Source organism: Temnothorax nylanderi, unplaced genomic scaffold (assembly GCF_030848795.1).
Source record: "Temnothorax nylanderi isolate EJ_2023f unplaced genomic scaffold, tnyl_v1.0 TNYL_tig0012_pilon, whole genome shotgun sequence".
In the NCBI taxonomy this organism is placed as follows: domain Eukaryota; kingdom Metazoa; phylum Arthropoda; class Insecta; order Hymenoptera; family Formicidae; genus Temnothorax; species Temnothorax nylanderi.
The window spans coordinates 564108-585893 of record NW_027249074.1 but is presented as its reverse complement, the minus strand read 5'-3'; the positions used below and the strand labels follow the sequence as shown (position 1 = coordinate 585893).

Sequence of the window (21786 nt, the reverse complement as noted above, 5' to 3'; positions counted from 1 at the left end):
TTAAATTAAAAGAGAAAAAGAGAGTGATGCGGGGTCCAGGGGCGAAGCCCCCCCACATAACACAAAATTAAAATGATAATAAAATTTCGAAAAGAAATATAAATAATTTTCGAATAAGATACAAACCGTTTTCGGTCTAAGTTTAGATCTTAGGCAGCTCAATATTAATTTTTGTGTATATTATATGTATTATTATAATACATATACATATATATTCTAACTTATTATTACTGCATGCCGATCACAGTCGGATATAAATAATTTTAATTATTGCAGTAAATCTGATTGATTTGGGATTTTATTTAGGAATATTATGTAAATAGGTTTAATTAGTTATCTCATTATTTAGTGATATTATTAAGAAAAAACAATTCCAAATCAGTAGTGTTTTAATACAAGTAATTTTTGAAATAGTAACTATTTTTTTATTTATTGAAATTAACATAATTTTTACAAAGAAAAAGTCTTATTAGTTAGTGATTTTAACATTTACATTTTTCAAATTGGAATATCAGGTTATTTCCTCGATATTGTATCGCCCGTTACTTTACTTTCTGCCCGCTATACGGGGCAGAAAGTACCAATTTTCCTCCCTAGGGAGGAAAGTAACAACTTTCTTCCCTGTTTAGCGAGCGGAAAGTAACAACTTTCCTCCCTGGCGTGAAATTGGCCACTTTTGCCCCTCTCTACAGGCATGGAAATTCGGACTTTCCGTGGAGGTGTTGTGAAAAAGAATATACGTCATAGATGGTATATGCATAAAGCAATTCTAGAACATTTTCACGCATGTCTCAAAGACGTCATAAACACGTTCAAAAGACGTGAAAAGTAGGAATTTTAAATGTCTTTATCTAAAATGTCTTTATCATTAAAACAAAACGTTTGTATAATAGTTTTTTAAACGTTATTTTATCGAAAAAGAAATGTTTCATCGAACGTTTTTCGAATGGACATTTTTACTCATAAGAAACGTTTCTAGAAATCGGTTATAAAACGTTTCGGAAACGTGTATGTGCTACCTGAGTATTTAGGTTAGGTAATAGTGTGCTTGCGTTTGCAAAAAAAAATCAAATTTTAACAACATTTATATTATTATAAATAATTAAAATATGTATTGTTATTAATATAATTAAAATTTTAAAAATAATTAAAAAAATTTTTCCCAATAATGAAATAGTTCTTCGCAAATCAATATGAAATATCGCAAGCACGTGTTTTGTGTTCTTAAAAAAAAAAATAAAAAAATAATTTTAAAAATGTATATGGTATATATATGTTATTATATATGGTATATATTATTATTAAATAAATTATTATTTTAAAGAAAAAACAGTTTTTAAAAATTTTGTTAAATAGAGAAATGTTTCTTCGTAAATCTGAGATATATCGCGAGCACCAAAGAAAAAAAGAAAAAAATTGTAAGGTTTATATTGCTCACATTCGCTACATTTACGCTTAATTTTATTGAAAGTGACTCAGGTTTTTTAAAATGTATTCTTTACTTTATTTAATGTATCTTTTATTTCAGTTTTTGATGCAGATTATAGCGATTAATTTTAAATCCAAACAAAGGAATACAGAGACTAGAAAATATTACTGGAAATTTGATCCAAAATTGACTGAAATATTAATTTAAAAAACTTATAATTTGTGCCAGTTTATTACTTACTGTTTATCAACGAAATAGACTTGATTTTTCCGTCCAAAATAAAAAAGTCACGAGAGAGAAAAAATGTTGGAACGTGTGGTCGGTGAGTGCATGCACACTTCTGTGTGTAAGTCCACGTTTATATATTTCACATATGACTGCCAACTACCACGAAATACATGGACCTGGCAATCGATCGTGTATCTTGAAAAGAGGTAGAAATTACAAGACTCGTCATTTTGACGTCAATTGACGTCAAAAGTCTGTCATTTTGACGTCTTTTGACGTCATTTGACGTCAAAATGACGAGTGCTTGCTACCTGGGTTGAAAAGAGGTAGAAATTACAAAAGTGAGGAAATTCACTAGAGTACCTACGATTTCATTGGTCGAAATCTAGTAAAACTGTTCAGTTTTGTAATTTTCACCTTTTTTCAAGATGCATGATTGACTCCCTGAAAGCGATAAGATGTATGTATGTACACTCGGCGTCAATAAGGGCTGTTCGTTTTAGCAGAATTTCTTGCACGGTTCATCTTTCTTCTTTTTCTTTTCATGTTGGAGAGAAAAAGAGAAAAGATGAACTGTGCAAGAAGTTCAGCTAAAACAAACTCATGCCTTCTACCTGAAGTTAGGGATCCCTACTTAAGGGATCCCTAGAGAATCCCTACCTGAAGTTAGTCACGTTTGATGTCAGATAATAGCAGAACACACGGCGTGTAACTATTTGTGCATCATGACTGTTGGTTCAACCAATAGATTTACTGCATTTTTGGTTGAAACCTACTGAAATATATGCTAACTGGAACGGAGCTATAGAATCCACGGTAGGCAAGCAATATGAGACAGAAGTCCCAAGTTCCTTTCTTTTCCTTATCTAGCTCACAACAGGTCGATCAAAAAGACCAGACAAGGACAGAGCGTTGCTCGAGACACTTTGATAACTCTCTCTCATATCACACAGGCAGGTCTATTTATTTAAGGATGCATTACCTATACCTTCCCAGCCAAAAGTACAGTAATCTGAGAAATCTAATTATATCGGTTGTATGCATACTTTAACGGCTTACTACTATTTAATATCATAACAAGGACATTAATTTTACTGATTTAAGTGATTTTAACCAGTTTTTATGATTATTTAACAGCGTTATTTGTAAATATTCTTAAGGATGTATGTCCGTTCAGTCAAAATAAAGGGATAAAGCTGAAATTTACAGAGATTGTGCACTTATATGTCCTAAAAACCTGTGTTAAATTTCAGATCGATTGTCTGACTCGTTTAAAAGATATTAATTTTTTAATTAAAAAATTTAACCATAAAAACCTAACCTAACCTAAAAAATTTATTTAAAAAATTAATATCTTGTTGACCCACCTCTCCTGGGTGGTCACCGCAGCCATATTAAATTCTTGCCACCGAGGCGAGAAATAACACCCTATTTTGTCCTACGTTTTATTCCGAAATAAAAAGACATTTCAATAAAAAATCACTATAGATCGTTTCAGAACACTTCTAAAATTGACCGGAAACTATCCTTTTCCCTCGACAATAAACAAACAGCCATAAAACGAAGTCTAAACATACGGAAAAACAAGCCGTTTGACGACTATCGAAAGGAGTGGAGAATGTTCCTTCCGCATATATATTTCTTGCAAATCTTACTTCTCGGTCAATTTTACGAGTTTCACGAATACGTTAAACGTTATAGCACAAGTACAAAGCGAATAATAAAGAAATTAAACGCAGGACAAAATAGATTGTCAACATGTCCAGAGAACAGAATTCTCCATTGGAGAGAGTTTTTATTTCTACCGCGACGGTACGTCGCCACAGTCAACGCGGAGTTCTCGGCTCAGGGATCAAGAGCCTTAACAAGTTTTTGTGTTTTTCACCATTTAGTATTTGTACTTTAATTCTTATATTTTCAAGTTTTTGTAATCATATATAAATGTAAATTTTTTAAACATTTATACGAAGCGAGAAAAAAATTCGAAACAAAAATGTGTCACGAATAGCCCCGGTCTCCCCTACACTGCTATATACCAAAAGAATTATGGGAAATATCCTGGCACTTTATTTTTATGCATAAAAGTCTTTTGCTTCTTTATCAAGCAATCTCAACAAATAGTTTACTAACAATAAGTTACATTATTTCATGATGCATAAAACATATTGTAAATACGTGCAGTAACTTTGTGATAAATGTATTCTATGCATGAGAAATAATTTTATAGAAGTAAATTTTGAAAAGGTTAAATTAGCCTTAATTATTTCTGTAGCGAGAAGGTATATAATAAATCTGACGAGTTATATGGATAACAATTTTCACGTGCTATATTAATCGGCTGATGAAAAGTCCATGAAAGACTTTCTTATCACGTTGTACATTACTGGTCAGGCGTACAGTGAGAGGCATAATTATCATATTTCGAAAAATATTCCAGCCACGGATCTTATGGTTCATCCTGACCTGTACTCGATAGAGATATCGCAGGAAATATATATCCTAAAAATTTTGCAATTAATCAGTATTTTATGACAGTTTAGGACAGTTTACGTGATGTCCATCGACATGTACGCAGATGGACGTGTACAACTCATGTATTCGTCCACTGCAGTGCACAGTGGACCAATTGCGATAAATTTACCGCATAATGCGTTACTGCGTTACCATTGTAGTTCGGACGATTGTTGGATCAAATTGACTATAGTCGACCGTTAATTCATCCGGGGCAGGTAATATTGCCGGGATTAATTAATGAATTAAATTATACTGATTCTAAAAATATTAAGCTATTTTTTATTATAATTATATAAAAGGATAATTTGTGTAAAATATTCAATAATAACTAAAATTGAGATGAAAGAGCATTTCTTAATGTTCGACAAAATGTTATTGCTATTATGTATAAAAATTATTAATTCAAGTAAGAAAATGTGAACATTTTGTATCCTCCAGAGTTTAGTGCTTTAAAAATTAAAATATATGATGTTTACAGTGGCAATATTTGTTGGTCCATCCACGTAGTGTACGAAACTGGGAAAACGCCGCTATAATAATAACCATGTTCCTTCTTCTACCCTCCATCGACATGGGAATACGAGAACTAAATACATGCTCAAAGATGCTGCAGACCAATGCGATCGGTGTATCTACGCGGATCTACTGGATCCCCATGTATATTATTGATTTCCTTCTGTATGCGTTCTCCATAATGCTCTTCGGAATCGCTATCTTAAGTGTCTATCGCCGCACGTTGCACTTCTCAGCTTTGGAAATCGGCAAAAATTTTAAAATACTCGAAATATTAACCTTTCGTGTTTCAGCTTTATTTAAAAATTTTTATTTTTTGTATTTTAAAATTTATCTAAAATTAATGTTTTTTAAAATATTTCGCGAATTTTGCGATAGTAAAACAGCATCGTCATATAGAACAAAAATGTTACGTATTTATGGATGTGTGTCATATAGAAATTTAGAAGTTTAAACCACTAAAAATGTCTGTGATCAATCTCGTTATTTCAGACCAAGTGTTGCTGATATTCTTATGTTACGGAGGGTGCGCCATTCCGTTAGGTTATTGCATACAACTTTTCACGAGAAAACCGGACAATGCGTACCTAATTGTGATACTGATCAACATTGTATCCAGTCAGCAATTTAACGGCCTATTTAATTTCGTATGCACAAAGTGTCTTTATTTGAATATAAAATACATGTTGTAGTGTTATTGGTGAACGGCTTTATTATATTTCCGTTGGTATTCCGCGTACTCAGCACTACCGGGAGATACGTGTTCGAAGCTCTTGTACATATACTTCCACCATACATTCTAGCTTGTGCTTTAAGCAATTACATCGTGCTGAATTTATATAACAGACAATGTAGCTACTTCAATACCTGCGATACAGAATTTTATATTGAAGATCCTTGTTGCCGTAAGCTCATAAGAATTGTCATTATTACAAATATTAAATAAATTATTATTTCTGCTATACAACATTGATCTGACATTTCAGAAAATTGTAAAGACAACGGTTGTTACAAGCAATTGAATATAATGCTGATTAAACAATCCGGCTCTGAGTATTGTCACTCGATTACAGACGACATACTTTTAATGGTATCCCAAATGTTCGTTCTTTTTATACTGCTGGAAGTTTTCGAAGAAAAAAATCGTAGGAAGTGGTACAGTTTTTTTGTGCCTCCTATGAGAGACGACGACGCTGTAAAATCGGAAATCATGGAAGAGAAGAAGCGAGTCGACGAATACATGAAACGTAAAAAATATAAAAACAAAAATTAACTATGTAAACTTTTTTATTATTAATAAATTTTTACTCTGATTAGAAAGTATTTTATCTCTTTTTTGCACGTCTAGATTATGATGAAACAAGATCGCTTCCATCTCGAGTTACTCTAGTTGTCCAAAATTTGACAAAAGAATACTTCGGAGAGGCGGTGGTTCGAGGAATCAATTTTAGTGTAAGAATTTATCAAATCAAGAAACTTGTTTTTTCTTTCTGTTATGTATAATGCAATATTAAATACATAAATTTTCCACTTAGGTCAACCACCAAGAGTGTTTCGGCTTGTTAGGATTTAACGGTGCGGGAAAATCAACGATCTAGAAAATGTTGATGCGTCAAACTAAAATGTCGTCTGGTAAAGCGGTGATATATGGGCACGAGTTTACAAGAAATCAAGAAATGGTAAGCATCATCTTATTATTCTTCAAAAATGCGATAAAATTACCATTAAAGCATGTAAGAAATTAACACTAAGGCATTTTCAATACAAAAATGTGAACTTTCTATTTTATTTTCTAAATAACATTATGTAGCCATTAAAAGGATGTTAATTCTTTTTATATAAAAAATATCGTCAAGTTTGTAGTTATGATAGGATACTGTCTACAAATTAACGGGCTGAGCGATTTTATGACTGGAAGACAATATCTGCAACTTCACGCGGCACTTCGCGGTGTTCCATACGAGCACATCAACGACGAAGTAAATAACAAATGGCTGGATGTATTAGGTAAAAATATATAAATTAAAAACAAATTGGATTAAAGTGACGCAAAATTATTAACTCTAAATAATTTTTAATTGACTAATCAAATTCAATTTCTAGACATGTTGGACTTTGAGAATCTGAAAATCGCCCACTATCCCTGGAGAATTCAAAGAAAACTTTGCATACTGCAAAGTCTTATCGGCGATTTGCCGATTATATTTATGGACGAACCTTCTGCTGGGATTGACATAATGACCAGACACGCAATCTGCGAAGTTTTGCATCAGATACGGGAGATCTATATTAATCACCACGCACAGGTTAGTTCACGAGCATTAAGAAAGAAAATATACGTGTTAGATTCGATTTTGTGAATTTCAGCATGCGAGAGGCAGAAGCGATGTGTTTGCATGTCGGCATTATAGTTAACAGCCAGTTTACGGCAATTGGATCTTGCGAGCATCTGAAGTCAAAGTATGGCCGTAACTTTATATTGAATATTAAAATAGTACCGGCATACCAACTTGCGAATCTCGAGAAGATCAAGAAAATCATTGACGAAACTTTTCCAGCAATAAAATTCAAAGACAGTTATTTGGTAAGCGGAACATAATTTTCTTTTTATTTGATCATTTCGATTTGATTCACTATTTGATTTGATTTACTATTCAACAATTTGAATCAATCAAAGGCGTTTAAAAGATTTTGATAAAATATAAACTAAAAACAAAATTTACACAAAATATACTGATTTTATTAATTTATTTCACATCGCGGCAGGGTGTTCTTAAATACGAATTGGAGAGCGGCATTTCGTACAGTTACGTGTTTGATAAACTCGAAAAGTTAAGGCAAAGATACGTGTGGATTACAGACTATTCAGTTACTCAGCCATCAATGGACGAAGTATTCCTGACTTTAGCAAAGCAGCAAAGGAAATCTAAGAAATTGACACTTTACGAGCGTCTACGTTCGTGGATTATACGTATTATGCGACAAATATAAATCAATTTTGTTACCACATAATTCTTTGTATATATAACTATGGGCATATGTTTTTTTATTGTTGTATAAATGTCATTTTGGTATTTTGTACATTATACTGCTTTAGCAATATTAAATTTCATCTATATATCTCTCTCGGAACATATTGTTAATTCAATACAATTGACACTAGCATATGTACCATATGTAGTCTTACTTGCCAACATTACATCAAGATTTACGACATAATTGTAGCTATTTAAATATACAAATAAAAGCGTAATAAAATTGATCGCTGTTGTTCCCTGTTATTGACGTGCCGTTGACGATAACGTATATACACGACAGATATTTCTAAATACTTGCGTTACTTTTTCAAGCTATAAACTGGGAAAAAATTTTTCTGCATTTTAGTAAATATTAGCAATTATTTGCATACCACTGTGACTCCACTTACTAAAATAAAGACAAGTTTCCTTTTTATTAATATATGTCTTTGTCTGGTTACGTTTTTCTGTCGCCTCGGCGCGGCGTGAGGACTGTTGTGGTACGTGATGTATGCCCCGTAGTTCTCCGCGTATCGCAACTGTTGTCCAGCGTGCTATGTTTCAGGGAGAGGGGTTTTAGTGGGTGCAAGCCCCACATACCTCGGGTGCCGGGGCCCGGGAAGATGCGCGAGGCATTTCCCCTCTTCCTACGGGAAGCAAAAAAAAAAATATATATATGTGTATTCACTGAGAAAAAAAATATAGATACTAATAAAAAAGAAAATTTTCTTCATTTTAGTAAATGGAGTCACAGTTGTATGCAAACTAATATTTACTAAAATACAGAAAACTTTTTTCTCAGTGTATATATGACTTCATCATTTTTTTACACAACTATTTAATTTTTTTCATTCTTTTTCCAAGAAATCATCTCCCCGCAGTATTCCTTCTTGATATTTTATCTCATACGTTTCTCAACGCAAAGTATCAATTTCCGCTTCGTCTTTATCCGAAGTAATCTCGAATTGCATTTCACCCTCGCTCGTCGTCCTCAGTCTCCTGTCTCGTCAGTAAAGAAATTGGTCCACGTATCCCCTGTCTTTCTCATTCTTACATATCTTTTCCTCACACTCGTATACTTCTATATACGTTATCTTTATTGTTCACCATGACTTTTTGCCAAATAAATTCAACGCACGAGTTTGTAACCTGCATAAATGCCGGACTCAAATCCTTCTTCAAGAAAGGCACCAAGTACATATTCAATCTTCTTTGAAAAGTTGGCGACCTCACTCCTACGTCGTTCGTATCGTACAGTTTGTAAGGTCTTGCTTCGTCAAAGTGATAATGCAAATACATTATCACGTCATGAATGTCATAAGTGTAAACATCTTTCACGTTGTGCATTGTCAATTCGATTAAAGTAACATCATTGTTGTGACACACGCAGCCGTTTCAAATCTTTGATGACAATAAATTCTGAAAACAAATTTTCTTTTTAATTAACTTATATATTAGTAAATAGGTGAAGCATAAAGATAATTATTGTAATAAACATAACATTTTAAATAGTGCATTTTTAATGTTAAGAAATAAGCAGATTACAATTAGCAAATATATTTCGTTTCTTATATCGACAGTTCTTTTTTAATCACCTTCAGCTCATTGATCTATTGTAAACGACAAAAGTAGCAATCGATGTTGCGCTTGCAACTCTTCAAAAAGTGCTTCACATTATTCAAATTGTCAATAGGGTATTGCCATAATATGCTGTTCACATTGATGAAGTCAGGTAAGACACATTTTCCTAACTTTCCACGGCCCTTGTCGTCCACCAATATCTCTATCGTGTACAAATCACTCTTCACGATATTCTCCGAGTTAGGTATTTCGAAAATAAATCTTGAATCTCGTTTGAAATTGATGCACTGTACTTTCGCAAACTGATAAATATTACGGCACAATTCCATTTGTACGTCCGGCTTGTCACAAGATACCTCCGCGCCTTCGCCACTGTACAACAATTTCGATGATTCTTTCGTGATTTGGGATTGCTTCGGGAGTCTCAATCGTACTTTCCAGCAGAGAAATATACGTCTTCAACATAGAGATCGTTTCCAACAGTTCATACCTTGTTCCCGGGCTAGACGATTCTAAATGATTAAAATATCTATGTTGAAAAATTTAACAATTTATATTACGCATATGTATTACAATTTATTAAACTTACGTTATACAAAATATCAAATTAAAACCATAAGATTATTACGAAAATTAAATTCGATACTTCGTCAAATTTATTGATTATTGTTATATTTGATTAAACATTTCATAAAGTATTTAATTAAATATAATTTTACGGAAACATACGATTTATTATAAACTCTCTTTATATATAAAAATTTTTATATATAAAAATAAAAATAAATACCTGAACTGTTGGAATTATCATATTCCATTGTGTCCAACGAATATATGAGCTTTGTTCTTCTCTTGCAATTATAAATGTAGATACATAAAAATGTAATATTTACTTATTTACCAAGCATTTATTCGATTTTGCATATATCTAACAATAAAAGCAAGTAAAAGATTCTTCTTTTACATTATTTTTATTCACTGGACATAACGCAAATTTTTATAAAAGTATGCTACTCTCTCTCTAATAAATAACTATTTTTTATTAGAGAGAGAGTAGCGTATGTACCTATACTTTTCCTATACGCGTAATGGGCCACTTTCCGCGCACGTGTGATATAAACAATATTGTCAAACACGAGAAAGCGAGGTAAGGGAAAGACAACACGGAAAAGACAAATCTTGGGACAAATTTAAAGATACTCGTTATTAGTAACAGATTCGTCGATCTGTTCGCTCCGAGGTTCGCTCGCTTGAAAAGATTCATTTGTCAGTTCGCTCGCTTGAAAAGATGTCATCTACAGATCAATATTCTTATGCGAAACCAGGTATTTAATTATTTATTAATAATTTCATTAAAATCCAACATTTTCTGTTTTTAAACTCATATTTAAAAAAAAGTTTTATATTAAATATATTCTTGCCGAACTTGTTGTCGCTGCTGCGCGAATGCGCTTCTAGATTAGCTTCATCTGTCTACGCGATTAGTATAATGGCCGTATACCTCGTAATAAAGTCAACATTGTCGCAACAGCGGTAACGTGACCATTGAATTTCTCGCCCATATACATATCAAGATGACATCTTTCGCGTTCGCGTTCCCGATGCGTCGTCGCGATACAATATATAAGTAACAATATATAACAATATATAAGTACAGTTAACTTCATATTCTGGTAAAAGACAATGAACGCTCTATGAACGCAATTAAAGTGATGATTAAGATACTCTGATGTGTGTCTCGATATCTTCTTCGTAGCTTTAATTTTATTGTAAAATTTCTTTTGTACAGTACCGTTTATTGAATTAATAAAATAACTTTACTTAGAACATATTGCGAATACGTCTGAAATTCTAGTATATATCTTATTTGACGACAACAAAATTTATCAAAACTTAAAATAATTTTCTCTTTATCAAAATTGTTACTAATCGCAGAATTAGCCAATGTGAAAAATTTACGTGTTTCATGTAGCAAACTAAAATCTTCTATGTGTATAAACAGATCATAGCTACAAATTCTTACGTGTGTTTTTCTAATGCAGGAAGAATTTTGTTAAGGAATTATTGACCCAAAACTCCCAAGCTCCCCAAGCTCGACGACCAATTTCAAATTTAATGTCTCCTCCGAAAGATAGCCCAGTTTCTCCGCACGAGCCCCACTCGTGCGGGGGGTGCAGTTTGGAATATAAAAATTCCTGTGATCAGGTGGACTCGAACCCGGTTCCTCGGGGTTACGAGTCTGGCGCTTTACCACAAGACCACACTGCCACCCTGGCACAAATCTATTCAATATCGAGATTGATGAAATACGGTAAGTACACGTATGTAAATTTAGAATGATTTATTCTTCAGTACAGTGACGTGTACGTATCTCGTTTCAGCTAATTTCACCGAAACCCAATTTCTGTAGGAATATATGGCATGGCGATCGGTCCTTTGTTAATGCAACACCATAACATCTCATCATATTCTTCTATAATTTCACTGGTCTTCGAGAGTTAGAACTTTCTCAATTTGAATATATGCATTCTCTTTTAATTATTAGATTTACAAATTATATGATTTGTGTTACAATCCGAAACAGATTGCGAGTCTCAAACTGAAAGATATATATTTGTCCTTCTTAAACAAATCTTTCTTTTGAATATATAACATTATCGGACATCGATATACTATGTGTACTATTTGTGAATTTCTATATTATCGACGAGATATATGTGCTGTATTTTGTGTATATTCATATACAAAATAAAAGAAATAGATTACAGGACTCTTGCAAAAATATGTGATTAATTCCATGTGACACAGAATTCCGTGCCTCTTTCTTCCATATATTTGTTTGAAAAATAAATCATTCGAAAATATATAGATATTATATAATAAAAAGGAGTACTATTATCAAAATCGTATTTTAAAATAATTAATAAGATATCTATCAAAACTAATAACAATATATACGCACTATTTGCGTATTTAGACACATTTAGGCTGCGTTCGCTTTGGACGCTTTCGTGCTGAAAGCATCACTCCATCTTTTTTCAACATGTAATGAGCAATAAAGATAGACTGACGCTTTCAGCACGAAAGCGCCCAAAGAGAACGCAGCCTAAGAAGTCTGTACATAATGTCATATAAAAATGTTGTGAGATACAAAATTTAAGGTAAGTTAAATAACTGCATAGAAAGAGACAAGTTCTCTTTGAAATTTCATATTATTGCAATAATATAATAATCACAATCATCACAATATAAAACATTATTATAGTTGAAAATGTTGAGAGTTATTTGAATAAGAGTTATTTGAATTGTAGTGCAATACACACACACACACACACACACACACACACATATATATATATATAATATGAAACAGCATTACCGAAATGTTTGCAGCATCAAAAGTTGCAGTATATGCAATTTAAAAATTCTTTTTATATCGATGGAATAGGTTGTACTGGTGAATAAATGCACAAACATTTAAAAAATGTAATGTATTTATAAAAACGTAGGATATAAAATTATACATATATCGTATTAGGAAGTCAACACATTCAATTTTTGTTCAGCACTGATTCCATATTCGTAATTTTCGGGAGTAACCAGCTTGCTTTTAACGATTGATTTATTTCATCGAAGTACGTTTGAATTGCTTTCGTCGCTTCTTCCTGAACGAAGTTTACAATCGTGCTCTTAAAGAACGGAGTTATGACATTGACGATAAACGTGTTTACCCAATCCACTAATCCGTTCTTATTTTCGATTATCACTTTAATCTTACTGTAATAATATAACGCATAGTTGAGTTAATTGAGTAATTAAGCTTATAAAAGATTTCTTCATATAGATAACATAAATATATTACGAGAAAGATATGGATTCTACACAATAATTTGTGTAGATTAATAGACATTACCCTGGAACTTGTAACTCGAACTTGTCGAGAGATAAAGTGTGATTCATTGAGTTGAATCTGACGACAGTTTTAGCGCGTACATTTGCCGACGAAGCTAGAATGCGGCCCTTCAAGTTGAAAAAGACCAGGTTTACGGTAAAACTGTACGTTCCCTGAATACAAAGAAAAATATAGTATCATCAATATAGTATATCGTGTAGTATATACTTAGATATGCAATTCACCTAGTATATTTTTTAATTATGTTATTTAAGGAAAGTAAAAGTCAAGGATAGGAAGGCTATCCACGCTACCTGTAAAACTTTAAATTCGAAGCCAACATTCAGCTTTACGTCTTCAGCTTTGTAACTTAAGGTGGCGTTGCCATAACGCTTCAAATCGGACAAACGTTTCAGTGTACCCGAGTGCAAAATGAGATCGGCTTTGTATATCATTGGTTCAACTTGGTTCGAAATGGTGGTGTCCGAAAGGTCCTGGCGTAAAATTAAAATAACAGTATAGCTTTCATATTGGGTCCTTAATAAAATCGTGATGTATAATTTTGTTATCGTAAGTAATTGACTTAAGCTCCGGTTTATCAGAAATTAAACCTAACAGTATCACGCGGCGAGACGTGGGTAATTAGACAAGACGTGTAAGATTTCATTGCTTATCGGCTGCGCAGCTGCATTATCTGCATGCTCCAAAATAATAAGATCATTGTAATGCGAAATCGAAAACATTGTATACGCTTTATCGGGGATATTTATAAACAACTCGATCTTCTGCAGTGGCGCAAATAATCTTACGTACGTTTCAAAATAACTTGCTCTTAAATATGACATCATTTTCCGCGCGAATATCGCGAGTAGTTCTACTTAATAGATTAATTAATTATTACTTTTATCAAATAGATAGAACAATTTGTTGGAACAATAAATAAAATAAAATTTTACTTAATATTCTGCAAAATCTACAAAATACTTTATTTATTAATTCTCAATTCTCATGGAAAGCTTTCAAAAATCTTTTTCTCTCTATTTGAGAAATTTGAGAATATACGAACTCATTCAATTTCATGGTGCTACCGGCACGGTGCAAGATAAATGGCTTAATTCACAACCGACATGATCCGGGAAGAGTTTAAGCACTTGCGCTGGAACGGCGGCATTGAACTTGAGCCCGAGCTCGCCGTCTATCTCGATCTACCGGGTGAAACCTTGGTTTCACTCTCGTCCAAGTTCAAAGCTATTGCGCGCCAGCCTTCGAAGGCGCAAAAATGGGATCGGCGAAAACGAGGCGAGGGATGACCTCGGCGTTTGACCGTCATCCACCGCGGCCCAAGGTCAACGCTCGAAAGTGTCATCCCGGGATTCACTCTCGCTCTTGTCCAAGGCCCAACTCTTCGGTTTCGCTTTCTACGGCCCCGAGGTTAAGCGTGCGCTCGCTTTCGCATCGCGGCCCCCTGACCTCGAATCCCAGCTCTGACCCCGAAACCCAGCTTTCTCCCGATTTTCGAGGCAACCTCTCTCGCGATTGTGAGCGAACCTGCACGCGTTTACTGTAATAACGGACTCTCTTACGTAAATGATCTTACGCGACTGGTTTTCTCGATGGTATTATGGGATTTACGCTGAACTCGGGCTTATAATTTATTACTAAACCTTTATTTCGCGAAGAAAGATTCATTGTAACGTGTATTACGACAAATATTTGCTATCTAGTCGAACGTAATAACGTAAGAACATAATAATCAAAATAGGTATCTTTCAATTTAATTGTTCTTATCATTTTATAAATTGAATTTGTATAAGAGCATTACGTACCATCCATAATTTTGTCTTCGTTTGTGGGAGATTGAGTGGGTCCAGGTCATTATTGACAATAAATTGCGAAATTTGAGGAATAAAATCGTCCACAACGTCATTTATATTAGTATCTGAATTTTCATTGTCTATAATATTCCTATAATTAATGAAAATTTACGTTTATTTCGATTAAGTTGGATCTTACTTTTTAATAATATTAAAAAGAAGTTAAATTGAGAAATAAATCAGATGTTACATAGCGAAATAAAAGAGTTAATAAGCAAAGTATAATAAATAATTATTCTATATCTATATAATATACGTTAAAATAATTTTCAAGATTTAAAACAAATTTTTTTCTGAGTGCAAATAATTGATATTCAAATGTTAAAAATTAAAATTGAAGTTAAAAAAATAATAATATTTGATAGCGATAAAATGTTACACTTACAGAATTTCTAGCTCCGCCGAAGCTAAAGAGATAAATACCAAAATAACGTAAACGAACTTCATGGCGATTGTAACGAGACTATGCCAAATCCCTATGGCCATATCGCTTTTATAAATTCCTCAAACTCAAATAAATCCGATTATCGGATTATCACCATCTCTCTCTCGTAATCTCGACAATCATCAATCAAAATGCATTCCTTCGATCATATCTTTATTGCGCAGCCATCCAAACGAATGATGAAAGAAAGGATAAAATAAACAATATTATCGGAATTATCTAAAGTATAGGTATACAAGGAAAATAAATCAAGTCAATATAAAACGCAGTTACATCTCGTCTAATCTGAACGGAATTATCTCACGGAAATATATAAGCTGTTGGTTGTTAAAGTTATAAAATAGTTTGAGAATCTATTTACAAGAAATAAAACTATATATAATTAAAGAGCTCTTATTTATATTAAATATTATATTAATAATTTATATTAAATATTATACTAATAATTAATATTAAATTATTTATATTAATAATTTATATTAAATAATTATTAAATTAAAAAATTTCTTATCTTATTAGATTAGAAGTTCGAACCTTATAGAATATATATAGTAAAAAATTGCGTTTATATAGCAAGCAGTTTGATACGTGTAAATGTTGTTTATTTGTTCATCCGTTCATTATTTCTATTTAACGAGGTAAAGTCGATCTCTACCGAGAGATTTTCGACGTTTGTTATCGACGCAGACTCCATCTCGATCGTTACGTGGCGCTCTCTGTACTGTAAATCTGAATTTATAACATTCACGAGGCGAATTGCGTTACATGTACCTATATTTACAGATAATTAAAATAATATTCCACGATTTATTTTTTTAATAACATACAATTTCGATAACGAATTAAAATGCAAGTTGCATTACAGTTTTACGAGTGACTTAAAGATCTCAAAAAGATTTTACACTTTGTGATTTTATAAAAAAATTCTAGCCAAATTTTAACTGTAAAGTTAAACATTTCTACAAGTTAGGAGATTATTTAGTTTCTATCTTCTGTTATCTTATTGTTTAAGTTATCATATGTATGTATATTTATTTGTGTGCATAATAATTTTTATATTATTCATTTTTCATCATATATCTCTAGAGTATGTTGCAATAAAAATTTTAATCGCGTGTTTACCGAAGCGAACAGAATATATAGAAATTAATTTCTTGACTTTAATGACTCGTTTCTTAGTACCGAAAATAACAAGCGGCATAATGGAACAATAATTCTGCAGTTGTCGTTTATGCCTGGATATTATTCAGAGTTCGAGACAACAACACTTTTTGTCTCTTTCTACGTCTCTATCGTTTTTATCAACTTTCAGATTCTTGAAATAAGCGCCGCGACGCACTAGGAAGTCGTCGCGAGTCGCGAGTGAAAAACAATCTTGTTTGTCGGCCCTGGCGAATTCGTCCTCGACGAATCATTTACGACGGACCAATCGCAGCTCGAGAAAAAGTGGGTGTATATCGTGACGTATCTTTACTACGCTTTAATTGCGAAAACTGATGCGTAAGAACGCGCGCACACTACACTGTACATGTCAACATAACTGAAGCTATTGTAACTTCACGTGCACACATTCAAGATCTGTTTTATGTCGACCGCATAAAGTGACTCTTCTCGACACTCTGAATATATCGTCACCTAGCTAGCTGCGTGCACTATCATATTTCAATAGCAGAAAAATGATATTATTTTGCGGTGTAATCAGAACCCAACTGTTTAATCATTATCTTACTTATTTCTTACTTTCATCAACTTCATTATCTCGATAAAACTCTATTAACAATGCCGAATAGGAGTGTATTTTCTCACAGTAAGATAATAATACATTGCTTACAATCTTGATAAAAATTAATAATTTCGCCTAGCGATTAATAGGTATTATCAGATAAAGAAATTCCATTAAATTAATGAACGCTCCAAATACCTCGAGATAATAGGTCTCGTCTAAGCTTCTCTCTTTTTAGATAAAAAGAAAAATGGTTTCTCGCGCATTATCGCGACATATATACTTCCTAACGGATAATTGTTCAAGCGAGAAGCATCTGTTTGAGTAATAGAGGCCTCCATCGCAGATTACCGCAACGCTGTATTTAGAGGAAGGAGGCAGAAGAGCGCATTGCTTTCTCCTTCTATATGCGGTTGAACGATCGAGGTCGTTGAAGAGAAACCCGCGGGCGGCGCGCTCTTGTTACTCCATTTTCGCCTTCGGAGGAACTCCTACGGCCTGCGTATAAAAGCCGCGGATATACATGGTGGCTAGTAATTGCACTCGCGATTTTCAAGGTCGGTGACCTCGCGAACGGCCGTGACGTAAGGCAGGCCATCTGCTATCGCGGAAAGGGATATCGCGAGAAAGTTTCGAGACTGCAGCACCACCGTATTCTCGAGGGGACGGTGCAGGACGAAGGGCTCGCGGCAGAAGATCGACAAGCGCGATAACAGGATCGTTGTGACGCGTATATTTTGCAGAAACTTATTTAGCGCGAAAGCGAAATTTCAGGAAGATAAAAGATTGAAGCTTGATTTTAGGAAGATAGAAACTTGATCTCGAAAATCCCAGAAACGCGGTAAAACTAATAATAAGCGCTAAGTGTATGATATCTCTAGCTCGCGCCAGATATACCATAAAAGTAAAAGGTTCTATTATATTTTTATCCAATCGATATTCCTGGGAATGGCACTTTGATATTTTGTACGACGATCAATGGTCAAGTCGAATGCCTCTTTATATCAGCCGACATGTCATACGATGTCAGAATCTTAATTAGCTCGATTACCAACGGAGTTCTACTATCAGCTATTTTAATATGCGTACACGTATTGCAAACGCTACCTGTTTCACCTAATAACCATTCAACGAATTAATGTCAGTTGCTTAAATTTTTAATAGGGAAGAATGAAAGAGATAGATTTTCAAGTACTGTTTTTCAAACCGGTTTGAGAGCTAGCGAGCGTAAACAAATGCGTATGTACAACACTACTGTTTTTATTTTTTACATTATGTGATTTGTATTACGCAGCAGAAATTATAACGAGTTAACAATTCCCGTATGGTTTTCTTATTATTAACCGACGAGCGAAACGTCTTGTTGATGTGACTGCACAATAGCAGATAATGCACGATTACTTTGTTCAACTTCGTACGTCACCGATAAAAATGTGATCCTTCTATATTCCCCTGGATTGATAAATGAAGCGAAGTCAAAGTACTGTCTCGATTAGTTGTCATGATTACGACGCATAAATTATAAACTATAAATAGATAAATTTCTACAATGTAAACAATTTTTGTCTTCTTTTCAATATTTTACAGAGCTGCTAGTGTTTTTTTTAAACAAAGTAGAGTCAATATTTCTCTCAAATCGCGAATATTTATTCCAATTAATGGAAATATAAAGAGGGCTTAGCATTTATTCGTGAAATAGCTCATAATAACTTTATAATTATAACAGAGCGAAAATATCGTGTGAGAGTTACGCTAACGTGATTACAAAATGGCAATTATATAAATGGCAATTAAATAAAACGTGGCCTTGTAAAAGATTAAAATAATTAAAATATGTTTAAGATACTGTGGGCCTATTCTGTAATTCTTAACGACAGTTTCGTTATCGTTATATTGTCATTGCGCAGCTTTTTTACCATATATAATATCTGCGCAACGCAAATATAACGATAACGAAACTGTCGTTAAGAGTTACAGAATAGGCCCACTGATCATCGATCGCACACAAAATTAAAGGATTATTCGAATAAAACTTTCACCTCGCTGTTATATAATATGCATTATGCATATGGTGTGACATTATTGTAAAAATACATGGTGCATAGTGCACATGTCGTATCTTTATTGTCTCGTAATAATTAAGATATTGTTCCCTTTTTCTATTTCAAACATTGAAGAGTTTGCACGTGTTTTTGAAATTCGTCGAAAACAGTATTTCACAAGAGTTAATCTTCTTGTATTATCTATATTACGACGTCAAAGTGATGGGCCGATATGGAGAGGCAAGAAAAACAACAAATCAGTCTTTGAGTACGATTCAATACGCATAGGAAAGAAATAACAAAACTTTTAATTAATTAGAAGATATTATGCGTCTCTTGCTAATAATTTGATTATTATAATTTAAAAAGACGAATTAATAACGCGTCGGATAATTTAAATCAGTATAAAATTATTTTGTGATAAATACTTGGTGACATGTATATAAAAAAATATAATACCTTGATTTATCATTTAACCCATTCGCTCCGCGTCACTGACTATGTCAATGATACAAATTTTTATAGTTTACAATAGCATATAAAATTTAAAAGAAAGAAAACGATTAGAAGAAAACTCTTTATTAAACGTAAACTAAGGAATAGCAAGTAAAAATTATCTGAATACGTGCTAGGTTCAAACTCGCAAGAATATGCTCATAACGGAATTTCAGCCGTTCTTCGCCTATCAGTAGGACTCGCAGCAAAAGAGTTATAGTATTTTTAATAATTTTTAATAAGTATACTATCGCTTAAATTATTGAGTCAATTAGCGCAGCTTATTGCTCCGTCATTTTAAATTATATTAGATCAAATTATTAGCAAGAGACACATAATACCTTCTAATTTAATTAGTAAAGTAAAATATATAAAAATACATATTATATTTCATGGAAAAATATCTATACGTTTATCTTTAAATTTCTAAGCAGACAGATAGTTAATTTAAATTTTAAAAACACGATACACGCGTTAATAATATACACTGATAATAAATAGCTAGATATATTTTTTTATTATCCTTTAAAATGGATGAATTATTATTCCATATTTTCAAGAGAAAAATCATCCAGGGAATGACAGAGCTACAAAAGTTATCTCGTGTCACTAGTGATAACAGCCTTTGAAAAAAAAACTATGCCGTAATAAGTACATTCAACCACCCAAGGCACATTCGAACGTCATCATGTAGAATAAAAAAATCACCAATCTGTTAAGTGAAGAAGCATGAAAACACCTACGAGGACGAGCCTCTGTTGTCGCGCAATAATTGGCTAATCGTTGATGACGTGAGTCTCTTACGAAAATGTTTTTCGGCTCACGTGGCTAATCGCGCGATACGGCTCGGTGCCGTCGCCGATCTAGGCCAACGATCTTCACGCATTTTGCTTTCTTTAGTCCTCCACATTGAGGCAAAAAAGGCTCGCTGGTCCGACCCGTTAACGACCAATCACCAAGCTCCTCCTCATACGAAACACATCGCGTGGTCTTACCACCTCGCACGCATACTCGTCAGCGAATGTGTACACACACGTGTTTCGTGTACAGAGTGACGCGATTGTCCGTGAACACGTCTGTAACACGTGTATAACCCTGAATAGATAATCTCCAAGACGAATGCTTCGGTACAATCGAATTGGAAAAATGGCTTGGAAATTATTTAAAGATGTATATGTCGCTATAGCTATATGTAGTATAATTTTGTTTTCTTGATTAAACAGTGTAGAGCTAATCTCAGAAATTATTCATAAACAACATGGTATCATTGGGACAGAAAAAGCGTAAAAATCGCAATTTTGTCCCATTTTTGTACTTGATATTGTTTAAATAAATCATTAAAAAATTGAAAAAAATATATAAACAGAAAATCTTAAAAAACCGTAATTGCAATTCTCGATGTCATAGAAGTGTACCATAAAAATTTCATTTATTTTTACCGTACATGAGCAGAGATACATATTATGATATTTACATGGGAAGTATATCTATATATATATATACAATTTCTGTAACTTTTTTAAAGTAAATATCTTAGAAACGGATCGGACAATCGATCGCAAATTTAACACAGGTTTTTGGGATATATAAGTGCACAATCTCTGTAAATTTCAGCTTTATCCCTTTATTTTGACATAAGCGACATACATCTATAAATCCTCTATTCGCTAAGAGAGAGAAAAAGAGGAAGGAAGAGAGGATTAATAATGACAAACTAAACATTAACATTAAATATGAAAAATAAACATTGTCAGTGTTGCTGCCATAATTATTTACATTATATATCTAAGAGAAAACACTTTGATAATTATTGTGCTTAATATATGTATACCTATACGTTTCAAATACGTTTTGATATTTTGAAATAAAAGCTGGTAGAAATAAATTTTATCTGCGCTCATTTCGATCAATCGCTATCTCTAATTTTAACGGCTAATCCAAATCCTTTCCGCACACCTTGTACATAGCAGGCATATATTCCCGGACAGTTTCCGTCACGACGATAAACTTCGGACCGCGCTCGCCTGTGGTTT

General features: G+C 33.2%; 1 protein-coding gene and 2 pseudogenes across 1 annotated transcript; 1 reads left to right on the top strand and 2 right to left on the bottom strand.

Moving 5' to 3' along the window:
- The first annotated feature begins 5268 nt into the window (after nucleotides 1-5268).
- LOC139767763 (phospholipid-transporting ATPase ABCA3-like) lies at nucleotides 5269-7946 on the top strand (annotated as a pseudogene).
- Nucleotides 7947-8615: 669 nt separating this feature from the next.
- Nucleotides 8616-10100, bottom strand: LOC139767755 (uncharacterized; annotated as a pseudogene).
- Nucleotides 10101-12758: 2658 nt separating this feature from the next.
- Nucleotides 12759-15746, bottom strand: LOC139767762 (uncharacterized). The gene is made up of 5 exons (XM_071697366.1): nucleotides 15434-15746; nucleotides 15001-15139; nucleotides 13489-13668; nucleotides 13196-13347; nucleotides 12759-13059 (listed from the first exon to the last, which is right to left on the bottom strand). Exons 1-5 carry the CDS (start codon nucleotides 15532-15534, stop codon nucleotides 12834-12836), a joined length of 798 nt encoding a protein of 265 aa, XP_071553467.1. The 5' UTR covers nucleotides 15535-15746; the 3' UTR covers nucleotides 12759-12833.
- Between the last annotated feature and the right edge of the window lie 6040 nt (nucleotides 15747-21786).

Coding starts and splice junctions, on each gene's coding strand:
- LOC139767762 (XM_071697366.1), bottom strand. CDS start 15,534: ATGGCCATAGGGATTTGGCATAGTCTCGTTACAATCGCCATGAAGTTC. Junction 15,140..15,433: donor TCGGCGGAGCTAGAAATTCT/GTAAGTGTAACA, acceptor CATTAATTATAG/GAATATTATAGACAATGAAA. Junction 13,669..15,000: donor CGAAGACAAAATTATGGATG/GTACGTAATGCT, acceptor ATTTTACGCCAG/GACCTTTCGGACACCACCAT.